The following is a 15,054-nucleotide window of genomic DNA, read 5'->3' as shown; positions in this document are numbered from 1 at the left end:
ATAATTAAAGTGCATTTTTCTAACTTTTCGTATGTTTATCTTTTTTTAATGAGTTTTATTTTTTCAGTCCTTACCCTGAAAATGTGATTCATATCTAGCAAGCCCATTAGTAATATGTATTATTCATTTTCCAGATTTGAACTTTGAAAGAAGTTACACTCCCCCTCTACCCTTGGAAGAAGATAAAAATGGAGGAAAATGTTCTGGAAGCTTTACTCCCCCTCACCCGCCTCCTGCGATGGAAGGTTCCTATACCCCTCCACAGATCAGCAGTTCACCTCCTGCACAAGGCATCATTCCTGCTGCCCAAGTTGCGAAGAGAAAACCCGCCCTGTCATGCTCAAGTGACATCTTCACTGATGGAGGAAGTAAATCACCCATTAATCCAGCTCCATCTTCTCTGTCTCCTTTGGCTGCCAGTTTGAGACCTTTAGTGGCGTCTTTAGGTCCACTTCCTAAAAACTTGGGAAACATTGGGGCTCCCTCATCAGCAAGTACAAAGATGGACGATGAAGACACTCCATACAGCCCTGGAGGAAGTGATCCTGACACTGATACTGGACCTCTGTTACCTGGGTTAGGTGGTGATATTCCTGTTCCTGATCAGGCCGGTTCCAGACTCAGTGCACTAGAGGATGACGATGATGAATTGTTATCCTCTCCTAAGGACCCAGTGGAGCTTGCTCGAAAAATGGAAGAATTAAACCGCAAGATTGAGGAACAGAAACAGCAGATCCAAACTATCAGTTCTGCAATGGTTGGAGGTGCTCTTCCCAAGAGCACAGCAGTTGTTTCGTCAGTATCCAGTGAGACAGTTGTTTCTGTCACAGAGCCTTTGGGTGTTAGTACAATGCTGCGAAGTTTTAGTCATATTCTTGGAGGGACAGATTCTATGGGAACTGGAGCCCGTTGTTCACCTGGTAGTACAAATGGAGGAGATGCAAGAGATGATGATGACGAAGCATATAGTCCATCCAGATCTTTCACTCCTCCGCCCCAAGTACCTGCTGAGCCAATAAGTACCGTGCCTCCACCCATATCATTACCACCTGATACATCAAATATATCATTGCCTTCCAACCTTCAAGAAATTTTAGCTAGCATAAAAAGGAGAGATGAAGGTGCTGGATCCAGCACCGGCAGTGGTGCCAGCGGAACCAAAGTTCTCTCTCTTAAATCTGATCCAATTGTCATGAATTATGGTGGTGCTGAGGAAGAGGAGGAGGCTGCGGAAGATGTTGGAAAACAAAAGAAAATTGAGGTGGAAAAGAAAGAAATCCCAAAGGAGGAAGAGTTCTCACTTCCCACCATCCCTTTGTTATTGGCTCCGAAGGATCCACGTCCTAGAAGGGATCCCCGCAGTCGCCCTCATGATCCCCCTAAAACAACTACTGCTCCAGTTGCAGCAATTGGAAGCAGGCTGAGTGCCCTAACAGATGCTGAGCTAATAGCCAAAGCTGCAGAGATGGTTGAAGCTAGGGAACCAAAGCCTATTACTGATCCTCCAACACCTTGTAATCCAGTGACTCTACCAAATGTTGCTCCTATAGGAGTTCCACCTCCTATGCAGTGCCCTATTCCTGTTGGTCCTCCTCCTACTTCATTACCCATGAAGTCAGGGCCGCACACTCCTTCTCCAGTAGGCCATATGCTGCAAATGGTGGCTGTTTCAAATACTGCATCCCTATCAGTGTCAGGGGGTTCCAAAATAATGCTGGATTCTTTAGTTTCTGCTCAGCCGCCTCCACCAGGTTTGGAAATGGAATCGCCAGTCTCATATTCATCTCCAGGGTACACAAAGAAACCTCCACTGCCTCTTCACCCAACCCAATTATCCTCCTCAGCTGGTGGAATTTGCACCCCACCTCCCTCAATATCTCATTTACCAATTGTGACAGACACTTCTGTTCCACCACCATCCTCATTTACTCCTCCAAGAAATTATTCCCATCCTCCCCCTCCAGTAAACCTGCAATCATCACATTCTTATTCCACTGGCACCTCTGTCTTGTCATCAAGCTTTTCATCTTATGTTGGACCACCTGATGAAGATCTGGTTCCACCTGGGACTGAAGAAGAGTCCGTGGAAAGGTGTCCTCTGACTTCACAGGAAGATGCTGGATCCCGAGAAGAAAAGGGTATTCCTGGAGAAAGCAGCTGTATGCCTGATGACATGGAAGGTGAAGATGGAATGGATGGTAAAAGATATCAGTATCACCGCGGTGGTCATAGGGATCGGTGGACCTGGCGGCATAGGGGCCGAGGTGGTTTTCGTGGCCACAAATACCATGGGGGACGCGATTATGGTTGGAGTGGTGGCGATGGAAGGAAAATGCACCATGGATGGCATGAGTGGGACGAAAGGGACCGATCCTCACGGGACAGGCGAGGTGGTTCCCTTGATGAGAAACGGCCATCTAGAAGTCGGCATGATTCTGGTAGTGACAGAAGAAGTCGGAGAGATTCTGAAGAAAGGGGTAGAGAAGGACGAAGGAGAGATTCATCTGATAGTAAAGGCTCGTCAAGGTCATCACGTCGAGACTCGACTGAAAGGAGGAGTAGAAGAAGTTCAAGAGCTGATTCCAGGGATTCTGATGAGAGGTCAAGGAAGAGTCATGGCCACTCATCAAAGTCACGTCGAAGGTCTCGTTCTCGTCGCAGGAGTAAAGATAGACATCGGTCATCATCACGAGAAAGAAAAAAAGCTCGTCGTTCCAAAGTTGAGGAGGCTGAATCAGGCTCTGGTGATGAAGATTGATCTGAATGTTTGTTTGTAATTATGTGAGACTCATTTTCATATAAAGCATTTACCACTTGTGGAACCAGCAAATCTTAAAGATATAATAGTGGCTTCCGTGTGAATGACAGAGTTTTATAAATGTAGGGAAACTTCAGTTTTGTACCCACATATGTGATGATATTATTCAGCCATTGTGGTTTACACACTTTGCATATTGTGGAATTAACAGCACACAGTTCAAGAAAAACTCAAAATTATGTATATTTTCCCCAGAAGCCTATGTATAGTATTTTAGTGTGTATAAATGTTTTTAAAAGCCTGGCTGGGGAGAAATACTTATATCGACTTAAGAAGATGTGCATTAGAAGAGGTGATTAAAAACATGATGAGTGATTGAACTGGTGTATGGAAACATGCTGAACAGTTGTGTGCATTTACTCCCCACTGCTAACTACAGATAAAGTACAAGTAATTATCGTCTGTTTCAATGCCCCTTTTTTTTACGATAGGTGTATTTGCCAAATACTGGAAATGGCAAATAGGTTTTACGTTTCGAACGTATGTGACAAAGCGTTTTGTAAATAAAAGACTATTAGCGGTTAGATGGAAATTATTATGAAAATTTTCGTGCTATTAGAGCATATTCGTTACAATTTTGCTGATAACGGCGCGAAGTATATCTTACTTCCTGCGATCCAGTTTGAAGTATGAGTTAGAAAAGAGATTAGTAAATAATTTGTTTTACCAGATACGGTTTTAACCAGAGGATTTCAAACTTGCTTCCGCGCGATTATAGCTTGATGTTGCGCATATTGAAGTTTTACTTGTGTAAGTAGTAGTTCACTTTCTCAGCATGTAGAGGGCAGCGTTCGTGTCAACCACGTACACATCCGCCGCGTACGTCTGCCATGAAGCTCCGTAAGTAGCCGGTTTTAATTTCTGAGAATACTGTTAATGATTTACATACGGTAGTTACATCGTTGAATTTAATTCCATATTAGAATTAGCGTGAGTAGTGTTTCAATTGAAAGGTTTCTGGGTTATTCTGACACAATTTCTTACCACTGTATTTTCGTGTAGCTTCAGTACCTAACTTGAATGTACCCGAAGTTTTAGTTTTATTGCTAAGAGTTGTATAATTTTGTTGAATAAATTTATATTCAGAAAGACTATTTGGATTTTTGGGAGACATTTGGCATCATTTTTACCTTGACAAGTTCATTCCACTTCATGTATTTTGATTTTGTTTAACGTTCAAGTAGTTCGCATTTGTTTTTTAACAGGTGCATTTCTTCTGGCTGCCTTTGCCTTAGCGGTAGTTGGGCATGCCGGGTCCACTAATGTAGCATCGTACTTATCGGTTTCCGATAAGGCTCGACTAAAACTTGTATTTACAAATGCTTTTCAAACTAGCGAGTTGAATTCATTATTTTATGCAATATCTGGATATAATATCTTGAAGGAGCCTATTCCATCGGTTCAGGTAAGAGAACTGTTGGCCACGTGTTAAAAGCGTTGTAGAACGTAATTCTGAGGAATTATTTTGATACTTGTATCTAATCTTCATTAATTTTTGTGTAGGACAAGTGTAAGTTCATTATTTCATCAGTCAGTAGTCCTCCATCAGTGGAAGCTGGTTATTATGCCATCGCATCATGGAAAACCCTGGGGACTTGTCAAGGAAATTTACCGAAGACCTTGGCCAAGGTGAGAGATGATATTTTCATAATGATTTTGTGCAGGATACTTTGTATGAGTGCAGACATTTACTTGTGAAAGTGTTAAGGAAATGAACCGGTTGGTGCTTACTTATACGTGCATTTCCATCACTCGTGGCCCGGTATGCTATCTGTTGGCCTTTCATCCATGTTTAATTATTATTTCCTACTCTCGTGTACTATTTTCATCCCATTATTCATTTAATGAGATTCAAGGCGGTCCTTACGTATTTCTTTTTTCCATTCATTTGATAGGTGTTATAATGTCTTTCATCAATTCCTATTCAGTTGTTGTTCCCTTGTTGTATTTCTTTTCACTTCTTCCCTCTTCGAATTTTCTTCCCCATTATCTCCCGACCTCACTTCATCTCACATATACTCAGAGATGGGCAAAATACACGTCAAATGTATTTTAGATACAAAATACAAATTACTTTTAAAACCTGTATTTCAAATACAAAATACAAATTACTTCTAAAAATTGTATTTTCGATACTAAATACAAATGTAATTTCAAAATACATTCTTAAAATACAAAATACATGCCTTCACCGAAGTTCTTATCTAATAAAAAATTAAAATCAATTCAAATATGAACTATTTTTAGAATGAGAGGCTCAAACATTCTTACAATGTATTTATAAGTAACTGGCAATCAGACCATTATCCAGGGCAAAATCTTTTAAATAATATGGGGAATATATGGTAATAATTTGCTTATTTCACTAGTCTCACTTACTCCTCCTTAATGCTCCTTTCCCTTCAAAAGCAATAATGTTTCAAACATAGAGACTGCTAAAATACTTCTTTTGCAATTGTGAATAAATCCTGCAAAAGAAAATAACCTTTCCACAGGAGCACTGGATGTGAGGCCAGAGTTATAACGTACAAACAACTTTTTGTTTGCACTTGCACATATCGATTTGTCACCTAGAAATAGCAATACTTCAATTTCATTCCTATTTAAAACATTGAATGAGGAATGTCCCGGGACATTAGAAAAGGTTTTTACGGAAGTAAATCAAGGGGCAATTTATTGTCCCATAGATGGCAGGCTAATACCGATTCGGTATCCCTGCCATATCGTCGCGCGCTCTTACAAATTACACCCAAAAAAATTATTTGTATTTTGATTTTGAATGTATTTTAAAAATACAAATTACTCTTTAGATGTATTTTCATTACAAAATACAAAATACTCTCAGAAAATGTATTTCCGATACAAATTACAAACTACAAATGTATTATAAACTGAAAAGTATTTTCGATACTGCCCATCTCTGCATATACTTTCCTCTTTCATTCGCTTAACATTGATTCCATCCCGTTCCCTATTACAATATCCTGTTGATTTTATGATTCGTAGTTCAATGCTTCGAAGCCTTTACCGGTTCCCGTTTTTTCAGCTATATGGAGGTACCAGGCATACCATTATTGCTCATCGTGTAATCTAGTTAAGCTTTATGGACGTTAAGTGTTATCATACCTCTATATGCTTCTTATTCTTTTATTTTATTCACTGTATTTCCTTCCGCTTCATCACAATTTTCTCACTTCTCTGTCCAAAATATCACATTTTATTTTTTCACCCTTTTTGGTTTCCCATGTGAACTCTTCTCTTCAAACTTGTACTATGACCACACTGTCTTCATGCTTCTGTTGAATTTGAATTATTTCATGGACTGCATAGTTAATACATGGACATGTCGCTAAGAGTGATGGCAGGTTTTGTTTTTAGGAATTCTTTGATCAGGGATTGATAAAATACAGATCCAACCATGTAAATTATAAAATTAACTTAAATTTTTCTCACTAGGCTAATGATAGTGAGAAAGTATTCTTACAAGCGAACGATTCCTAACTGTATGTCAACCAACCATAATGAAAACAATATTTGCATGATTAGTAGCAGTGGTTATCCATCCTAATGCTGTCTTCATACTAGCCAGCGAATTCACGGAAATGCCATGGAAATAAAAATCAGCAATGGAAATTTTAGGTAAATGAGGTTATGGTCAGGGAAACACTCCAGAGGCACAGCAAATAGATGATATTTGTTCCTTAACAGATGTAATGTTGCTGCATTGGAGCAGTAAGGAGGAATGGGGTAGCCCCCACTTGGACCTTGTCTTTTTTGTGCTGTTTGCCTTAAGTCCATGCTATGACTTGCTGCATATTCCCATAAAATCACAATTTATGTCAGCTTTGCAATTGATATGGGGTTCATACCAGTTGGGGAAGTAAAAACTCAGGACTGGAAGTCAGGGAAATTTGATTATGGTAAGGGAAAAATCCCATTTGTGGAAAAAAAGGCATAAATCATTGTTGAATGCATTGTTGTGTTAGGGTGGCCAGGTGGGTATTTTATGCCATGCTGGTGGGTGGCATAGTTTAGCACCGACTTGGCACCACTTGATTTTATTTCTCAGGAGACAAAACTTTAACTGTCCCAAATTGATTCAAACTTAGAGATGCTGCTGAACCATGCCTCCACTGTGAAGAACAACGAATATCTAGACCGTAAAGTAAGGGCCTTCTGCCCCATCAGTTGAAAAGAGTTCTAAAGCCCTCAGAGGATGATGTTTGACCTGAGATTTCTATGTCTGGGTGGGTCTGAATTTCTTGGCCCCCCAGAAGAGTGAGAATTCTTCAAGCAGTTGAGTTACGATGTATTCTGAAGCCATCCATTGATCCATAGGAAACATTTTGGAGTTTATAATTTGGCAGAAATTCAATTTAAAAAAAGGAAACATTATAGTGTAACTATGAGATGAATCATGTTCAATATATTCAAATCTCCAACTGTGTTATGTCTGATGAATATGTCTCGTTCTAGCAGAAGGACGGGGAAGTAGAAAATAACTTCATTCTAATGATGTACCCTGAGGAGACCTTTTCGTAGGACGTGCTTTTTTTTTAAATTATATTTTCCCACTGCCATATTCTTCCCCATAAAGCATGATGAAATAAAACGAATGAACTGCTTTGGTTTCATTTCTTTGAAAAATAATGTAAATGGAGTGAATCATCGTAATTGCCATATCTATTCTTCACTAATGACTTTCACCATTAAATTTTTTATTACTCATAATGTGGCCATTTTTGTGCTTTTTATTTGGAAAGCGTGGTGGCAGTGGGTATATCACTTGGTTAATGATGGGAAGGGCCTGGGCTCAAATCTTGGATTTTGGACACCCCGAAATATGAAACTCATTCTATTATGTGGAGGACAAGGAAAAGGAACTGCCTATGGATTATTTGAAATTCATGCACTGTGGCTTTGTTTGTGAAGAACTACCTTCTCTTAACCAAACAAGCCCATAGGTTGAAGTTCTAAGTGAATGAATCTCTTAGAATTTTCATGGAAACAGAGATGGTTATAAAAGTTATTGTATTAACTAAATCCAAATTCAACTTAGTTTTCAAATCCAATGTCCATTTGAGATTGACCTAACGCCAAGTGAAGAAGTTGGCAGTGCTCCTGAGCTGGCTTGTGGATGATGTTGGGCGGATGTGTTCAAGACACTGGTTTGCTCTTGCATATATATTGGTAGACTCATACACCAAAACCTGAGGGGGTTTCCAGTGTTGCAAATAAGTGTGCATGGAACAGTGTCAGAGAGCACCAGACAGAGGTGGAGTTTGACTTGTTACGGTTTTTGTACTTAACTCTGCCGACCAGCAGTGTAACATTCTCTGAACGTTGACTAAACAAGAAGTCTTTTCTTACTATTGAAGAGTGTTTATGTATGCTGTTTTAGTTTCAGCCTTACCTCCTCTTATTGACTTGAGGAGTGTGCGGTCACTCTAATTTTGAACCGAAAAATAGAAATGGAAAGTTTAGTACTATAAGTAAGATTTCAATAGTGTCCGTAATGACATCTTTGTTCCAGTAATCTAGCTTTTCAGTATCCTTAACATGAGAGCTCATGGCATTGCCTACAGCCATCTCTTCCTGTGCACAGCCAGACTTGAGCATCCCCCCTGCATATTGATTGCAAAACTCCTGTTTTTGCGATCACTGCACAATCTGCTATTCAGAAGATTGGCCTTTTATTAGATGTAGAGTTTAAACATGATAGGTTGGTCTATATAAGGTTGTATTCAGCTGCTGGAAAATAGATTGCTCTAGCTAAAATATTGGAATTATAGCTTAAACAATGGCAACTAAACCTACTGTATAAAAAAATTACTGAAAGCCTCCAAGCATTTTAAATCATATATAAAAAAACTAGGCCTTATGAGGGACACCACCTCTTACGGTAATTAGCACATAGTGTATGGTAGAGTGATGATAATGCCCCAAAGAGTTTTCCCATTAATTGTTAATATATGTATTGTGATATTATTGCAAAGGCTGTTAGATATATGTAACTGTATCTAACTTTTTCCTATATTTAGTCAATTTACTTTTTAATTTATAATTTTTATACATTGAACTGAGAAAAATTGTTAAAAAAGTGGAACAGTCATGCCACTTAATGTAATGATCATGCATTTGTTCTTGTCCAATACGATAATATTTATTGCAGAATTATGAAGTTATAATAGGACTCTTATTTTATTCAATTGTACTTCATAGTTGTGATACGTGATAAATTCTCTTTCTTATAGGTTGCCTCAGATGTTATATATGATGAGACTTCCTCCATAGTGGACCTTTATTATGCAGTACATGTGCTTCAAAACCTCAATGAAAAAGTTCCCGATGTTAAGAAATTAGTGAAGCAGCTTCAAGCTGCCCTTAAGAAAGATGACAGCTTGTTGAAGTAAGCACCATTTATTTTTTTCAAGTTTTTACATTATCTTTTAACAAATGCTTATATCCTGCAGTAGTAATTGTGGTTAAAGGGGGGATAGTCGCCCCCCAGGCACTACCATCCCCCAAAGCATATTCCTAGTTACTTATTTTTTTCTTCTTATCTTAATACCTCGTTTAATACATGTTAAAATATTTCCTGGAGTTTAGGTCAACGTATGTTATGCAAACTAGTTATAGCCAATGTTTCTGTTTATTTACAACCATCATTAGGGCTATGAAAGAAAAACTTATGATTCCTAGTTACGCCACTGGTACCCGGGATATTCCATGACTAAGATTTTTCCGGTGCTTAGATCACTTGGATCACGGTGAGCATTTGAAATAACCGCGCAACTGCCGTCAGTGATAAATGAACGAAAATAGATAAAGGGCCCGGAAAAATCTCTTCTCTCAAAAATGTTTACGCACTAAAAAAGAATTTTCCCATCAAACTTCAGCAATAGTAGATTGAATCTACCGGGTATAGCTTCTCTGTCGGCATTCTTCCGCGAATTCAGCAGCGGGAACTTCGACTCACAAGCCATGTGACTCATCTTCACGTAGTATTTTGCTTCCCCATATCTGAAAACTTAACCGGACACTTTTTGTACTTCGATATAATGGTTATAAGTCATTCTTGAGTCGAAAGGAACTGCCTTATCTTTCGCGTTTTGAATTTGACTTATTATTTGAATGATTACATTACTACTGACGACGCGAGTTATTATCCGAGGGTATTCACACTAACTCTTGTTATGTTAAAAAATAAACCCTTGCCACCAGGCAGAGTTAAGCTAATAGCTACTTAAGGTCCAACTATGTTTCATTTAAACCCATGGAGATACAAGTTGGGTCATTTTTGATCAGTGCGCCACGTAAGCAACTTTCCCCTGGCTCAATTAGACCCGCGGATGAGGGATTAGCCCGCGGAATGAGATCACGCATGCTGTTTTTACCATCGTGTTGAATCACCATCAACTTACGTCCATACTGCAAATACGATTATCTTTTTTCGATGACCTTGGAAGCCAAAATTTTGGTACGCAAGGATTTTTAATGGCTCATTTAGGTGTTATTTCGTTGGGGCGATGGAAAACATAACCTTGGAAAACTCTAGACAATCTTCCGTTAGGGATAGTTATTCCGGGTTAACGATTATCTATTGCAGTTAAAATTAATATCTAATAAACAGCATCGCTCATTATTAAAACTTATTATTCTTCATTGACATATATACAGTAAAACCCCTTATTTACACTTTTCTAGGGACCCAAGAAAAAAAGTGTAAATTGCGGGAAAATGCAAATCGTGGGAAATAGAGAATTTTCACTTTTATTCATATACTGGCTTTGGAAATGTTAATTTTTTAATTGTTCACTAGGCATTATTCCATAAAATTGTTTCCCTCTGAAGCACAGTGTTTTTGCTGGCAGCAAAAATTAAAAAATATGTAATCCTGTTTTGTCTGTACTGAAAACATGTTTTGGGCTGTAACCTTCCAGAACTCTAATATATTCAGATTCTTTCCACTGAGTTGCTGTCTCTATGTTAACATCTTTGCTTTCACCACTCACCGTCTTATATACAAGACTACCTATTTTTGAATCTATCCAACCAACCATTATAGATGCCGTGGAATCTTTGATTCCCAATCTTGTGGGGAAATACCTTTTCTCAAGGGCCTTTGGGCCTGTTTACACGATACATTAACACGTACGAGTTAATTTCTGCTTGCATGAATGATTTTTATGGACCGGAACGGGACATGTACGAACGTAAGCAGGGGCAGATGCAGGATTTTTTCCTGGGAGGGGCACAGAGGGGTTTTGCCTGACAGGCAAAAGATCTTGTCTTAATTGAGATTAAAAACAAGATATAACAATGACTTTACAAAATTCTCTTTATTTCTATATCAAAGTTATTCTTATTGAATTAAATGGTTGAGCCTCCTTGAGTAATACACAAAACAAAGCGAACGTAATGATGACCATCAGGGGCGGATCCAGGATTTCTTGCTAGGGGGCACAAGCAATGCCATGATTTTGTTCTGGAGGGGGGGGGCACAATGATACCACGTTATACAAAACGAACACAATGATAACCAATGTATTAAAAATCTTGCATATTTTTTAAGTGTCTGGGGGGGCACATGCCTCCCCCTTCCCATAGATCCTCCTATGATAACCGTATTCAAATTTTGTCTATTTTTTTAAGCATCTGGGGGGGCACCTCCCCTGCCCCTAAATCCGACTATGAATGCATGAACCAAATTTGAACAGGTTCTATTTTCTGTTCATGCATACGCACAAGTTGGGTGAATACACACGGTGCATTTTCGTGTTCATAATTTAGACATTAACTTGTACGGGTTAATGTACTATGTAAACAGGCCTTTAGATGACACCATTTGCAGGGACATTTGATGATCTTGCATCTAAAAACTACTCTTTTAGAATTCGTTCTATTCATTCTTACCTGGAATTCTTCACATATATATTCTCTTTTTTGATAAATGTCCGCACTGGTTTGCATATTTTACAATGGCATCTCGATTTTTCTCCACGGTTTTGAATGTTGAGACTGGGAATCCGATCGGATTGCCAGTCTCAACATTCTAGTTGCTTCGCCAGCGTTTGAATCGATGCGGGTTCCGGTGTGGGAATCAACCATCTCTAAAATTTTCATTTTCTCGTCAATTAAAAATGTCCGTTTTTCACCTCGAATTTCCATTTTCAAGCCGGATCAATTCTATTTCCCGTACGAATTGAGGGTAACTCGGCAACACACGGATATCTGAACTACCCCTCGGCGATCAAATGCGTAGTACTAACTGTCATGGGACTTCATAATTTTTGAAAGTTACAATAGTTTGCGATACACTTCTATTTGAATGGGATAATTCAAGTTTAAATAAGTTTTTTAAGTTTTTAATTAACCCATATAATTGCTACGCGACTGTTGAATGAAGTCAGCGCAAATGATCCCAGTTGTCGGCCAAGTTTTATAGTTCCGGAATTTATCACGTTTCATCACGTCTGGTTTCCTTTCAAACTCTCGTATCAAATTATCGACTACATGATTATTGTCAACATTCCTTCAGGAGTTCTTGCATTATAATTAATACATAGCTCGATTGCTCAATACACCTACTTTCATATCGTGAATCTTTTCGCCGCTGACAGAAAACGAGATGACGTAGTTCAACTTTCCGACGTTAGTGGCATTTTGTCCCGCCACATTCAAATTCTTCCCGAAAATAGTTCTCATTACGTCTTTCTCTCTTAGATTTTTAAATAAAAATGCGCGAAAGGAAGCCAAAAGACAGTTTTAAGGGCTGATATGCGCGATTAATTGTTTTAGTACGAAAAAAAAATTTTTTAGTCGGCACGTCGTAATGGTCGTGATGCACATGGCGGGAAAACGAAAAAAACACGGCGTAAATACAGGGTTCTATTTACATTGGAGAGATAGGAAATATGACGGGACCCAGAAAAAAACTTGCAATTTGCGGGAAAACGTAAATTCCGATAACGCAAATACGGGGTTTTACTGTATATGTAATGAGCACATAATACCCCCACTCCTGTGACTCAAATCGGCGCGTACCGCAATCTTCTCGTAAAGCAGCTCCTCTGAAAAGTGGTATAAGTGAGGTATTTTATCTCATTGGACTGGAAAAATGCGTTTCGAAACAGAGGTCGTCGTATAAGTGAAAAGTTTCTTAACTGAGGTTGGAAATACATGGTTTGATATGGGGTTATGCGCAAGACCAAAAAAAATCTGCGTGTAAGTGAGGTCATCGTATAACTGAGGGTCGTATAACCGAGGTTCTACTGTATTCCCCTTCTTTGGAAATAATTGGGGGTGGGGGGTTCCCGATTCGACCTGATGGGTAACGTTCGGACGCTTATGCACTATACCACAATGCATTCGCGGAAAGTAAATTGAACGGGGCGAAAGGAATGGCGAGGGATATTTTTCCTTAAGATGACCCGTGAAGGAGTTAAAACAAAACACTTACTCAACACTTTCAGTGAAACAGAATATAATTCAAACAATAAAGCTGCATGTGACAAAACAAAAAGAAACCCTCTTATAAACTAGTGATGTTAGAGTCGGTGAAAACAATTTACGAAACATCAGTTATAAAAAGAAACACAACAATATAACTTGATTTTCAAGATGAAATTGAAATAGCAAATGATAACAAAATATAGTTCGGTTGTGAACACAGAAATAATGATACACTTTTTTAATTATTTCTTGATGGTGGGAGGTAAATGAAAGTCCATCCCAACGAGTGTTAATTTTACTTTGGTGATTAATTTCACTTTCACTGAGTAACGGGTGCGTTTCGTGACTGTCTGTCTTGACACTTGGCAGAAGACAAGAGGGGGCTTGGGGGGGGGGGGGGATAGTTGCGATCTACTTGACTGTTGTCCGTGGTTAGACCAGGTTGGATCCAACAAACTCTCGTTCCATTTACTGCACACTCCTTTCTCCCTTGTTGGAGGAAGCTGCATCCGGAACGGAGGGAATGCGTCCTCTTCAGCTGGTCCTTGCTCCTTCGGACAGGGGGGGGGTCTCTTATTTCAGACCGTGTTCTTCTGGAACCAATCAGTTGCGTGATTTGGTAGGCCCCTCGTCTTCTCTCTGCTGTGTCGCACCCAAATTCGGGCATGGGCTCCGCCCGACACTCACTTCAAAAAATCTCTTTTCTTCCACGCGCACAACCTTTTTATAATCCCCATCTTGGGGTGGGGTAACGCACAAGAAAAGGAGGAGGAACACGTTATTCACGGGAAAAACCTGAGTTCCCGTCCTTCCAAACACACACACACACAACATTCTTAATGTTACATAACCGACATTCATCCCCACTTACGCATGCACGCTTTCCTCCACTGGCCGTGATCTGGGGGGGGGGGGGGGGGGGGAAGTTTAGCGGAACGGAGCAGGCAAGAGAAATGAATGTGCCGAATTGAATGCACCTCGTAAAATGGTATCTGAACCATTACAGTATGAAAATTAACATACATGTAATGTAGAATGTAGTCAACTCTGGTAATGATGTTGATGTAAATAAGAAACCAATCAACTCAATTTCGATACAATGAAGTGTGGGTGGCTGTTTGTGGTTATTTTCTCAGGAGAATGACAGATGGTGTGCAGCCAGCAATAGGTTTTTCTGTTCACATCCCAAAGCTGACACATGAATTTGTCATCAATTACGTAATTGATATTTATTGCTAATTTTAATCTGAAAAAGTGGCCTTGATATTCTGAGTACTCGCGAAGTATTCCATAGTTTGCCAACAGTTATTTCAATTTCCTATTATGTTTTGAATTGTGACTCATTGTTTGGAAGATAAGTAGCAATGGAAATATTTGCCAAGTGCCCAATTCCAGAGGCTATATGCGTAAAATTAAAAAGGTGAAACTGTGACCTGGAAGGTCAACAATGCCAGAATGATGTGTCAATGTTGCTTTTTTGTGCAGCATGGGGTATACCTTCCACATAGCTGCTGCATTGGGAGCCCAGGAAGGGAAATTTGCTTTTGAAAGGATTGAAGATGCAATTGTCCAGGCTGATGAAGTTGATGGAAAGTTGTTGCAGTTCGAAGGTGGCTTGAGCATAACAGGTTGGTAAATATGTATCCGTGCCATTGGCAGAAACTTCTGTTTCTCGTCTAAGAAATGGTGTACCACTATTGACTAATTTTGGGGGAGAATTGATACCTCCAAATTCTTCTCGGTTAGTGGAGGTGATAAGGAATAATAAATTTACATTTATT

At 39.3% G+C, this 15,054-nt stretch overlaps 2 protein-coding genes across 3 annotated transcripts in view; both read left to right on the top strand.

Moving 5' to 3' along the window:
• The window catches only part of LOC124154674 (death-inducer obliterator 1), a 90,696-nt gene extending 87,354 nt beyond the window's left edge, over positions 1–3,342 (top strand). The window contains exon 25 of the mRNA XM_046528544.1: positions 135–3,342. Coding sequence (XP_046384500.1) covers positions 135–2,758 — 2,624 coding nt within the window. The 3' untranslated portion in view covers positions 2,759–3,342. The remainder of the gene's footprint in view (positions 1–134) is intronic.
• A 142-nt stretch (positions 3,343–3,484) lies between these two features.
• Positions 3,485–15,054, top strand: part of LOC124154673 (dolichyl-diphosphooligosaccharide--protein glycosyltransferase subunit 2) — a 29,411-nt gene continuing 17,841 nt past the window's right edge. The window contains exons 1-5 of one of the 2 annotated variants that reach the window (XM_046528543.1): positions 3,485–3,658; positions 4,024–4,223; positions 4,322–4,447; positions 9,073–9,227; positions 14,759–14,901. In XM_046528543.1, coding sequence (XP_046384499.1) covers positions 3,649–3,658; positions 4,024–4,223; positions 4,322–4,447; positions 9,073–9,227; positions 14,759–14,901 — 634 coding nt within the window. In that variant the 5' untranslated portion in view covers positions 3,485–3,648. Of the gene's footprint in view, positions 3,659–4,002; positions 4,224–4,321; positions 4,448–9,072; positions 9,228–14,758; positions 14,902–15,054 lie in introns of both variants that reach the window. The other variant, XM_046528542.1, reaches the window with a different exon arrangement.

The sequence above is a fragment of the Ischnura elegans genome, chromosome 2 (genome assembly GCF_921293095.1).
Source record: "Ischnura elegans chromosome 2, ioIscEleg1.1, whole genome shotgun sequence".
Taxonomy (NCBI): Eukaryota; Metazoa; Arthropoda; class Insecta; order Odonata; family Coenagrionidae; genus Ischnura; species Ischnura elegans.
The sequence above is the reverse complement of the archived record's forward strand: the minus strand, read 5'-3'. Positions and strand labels throughout refer to the sequence as shown.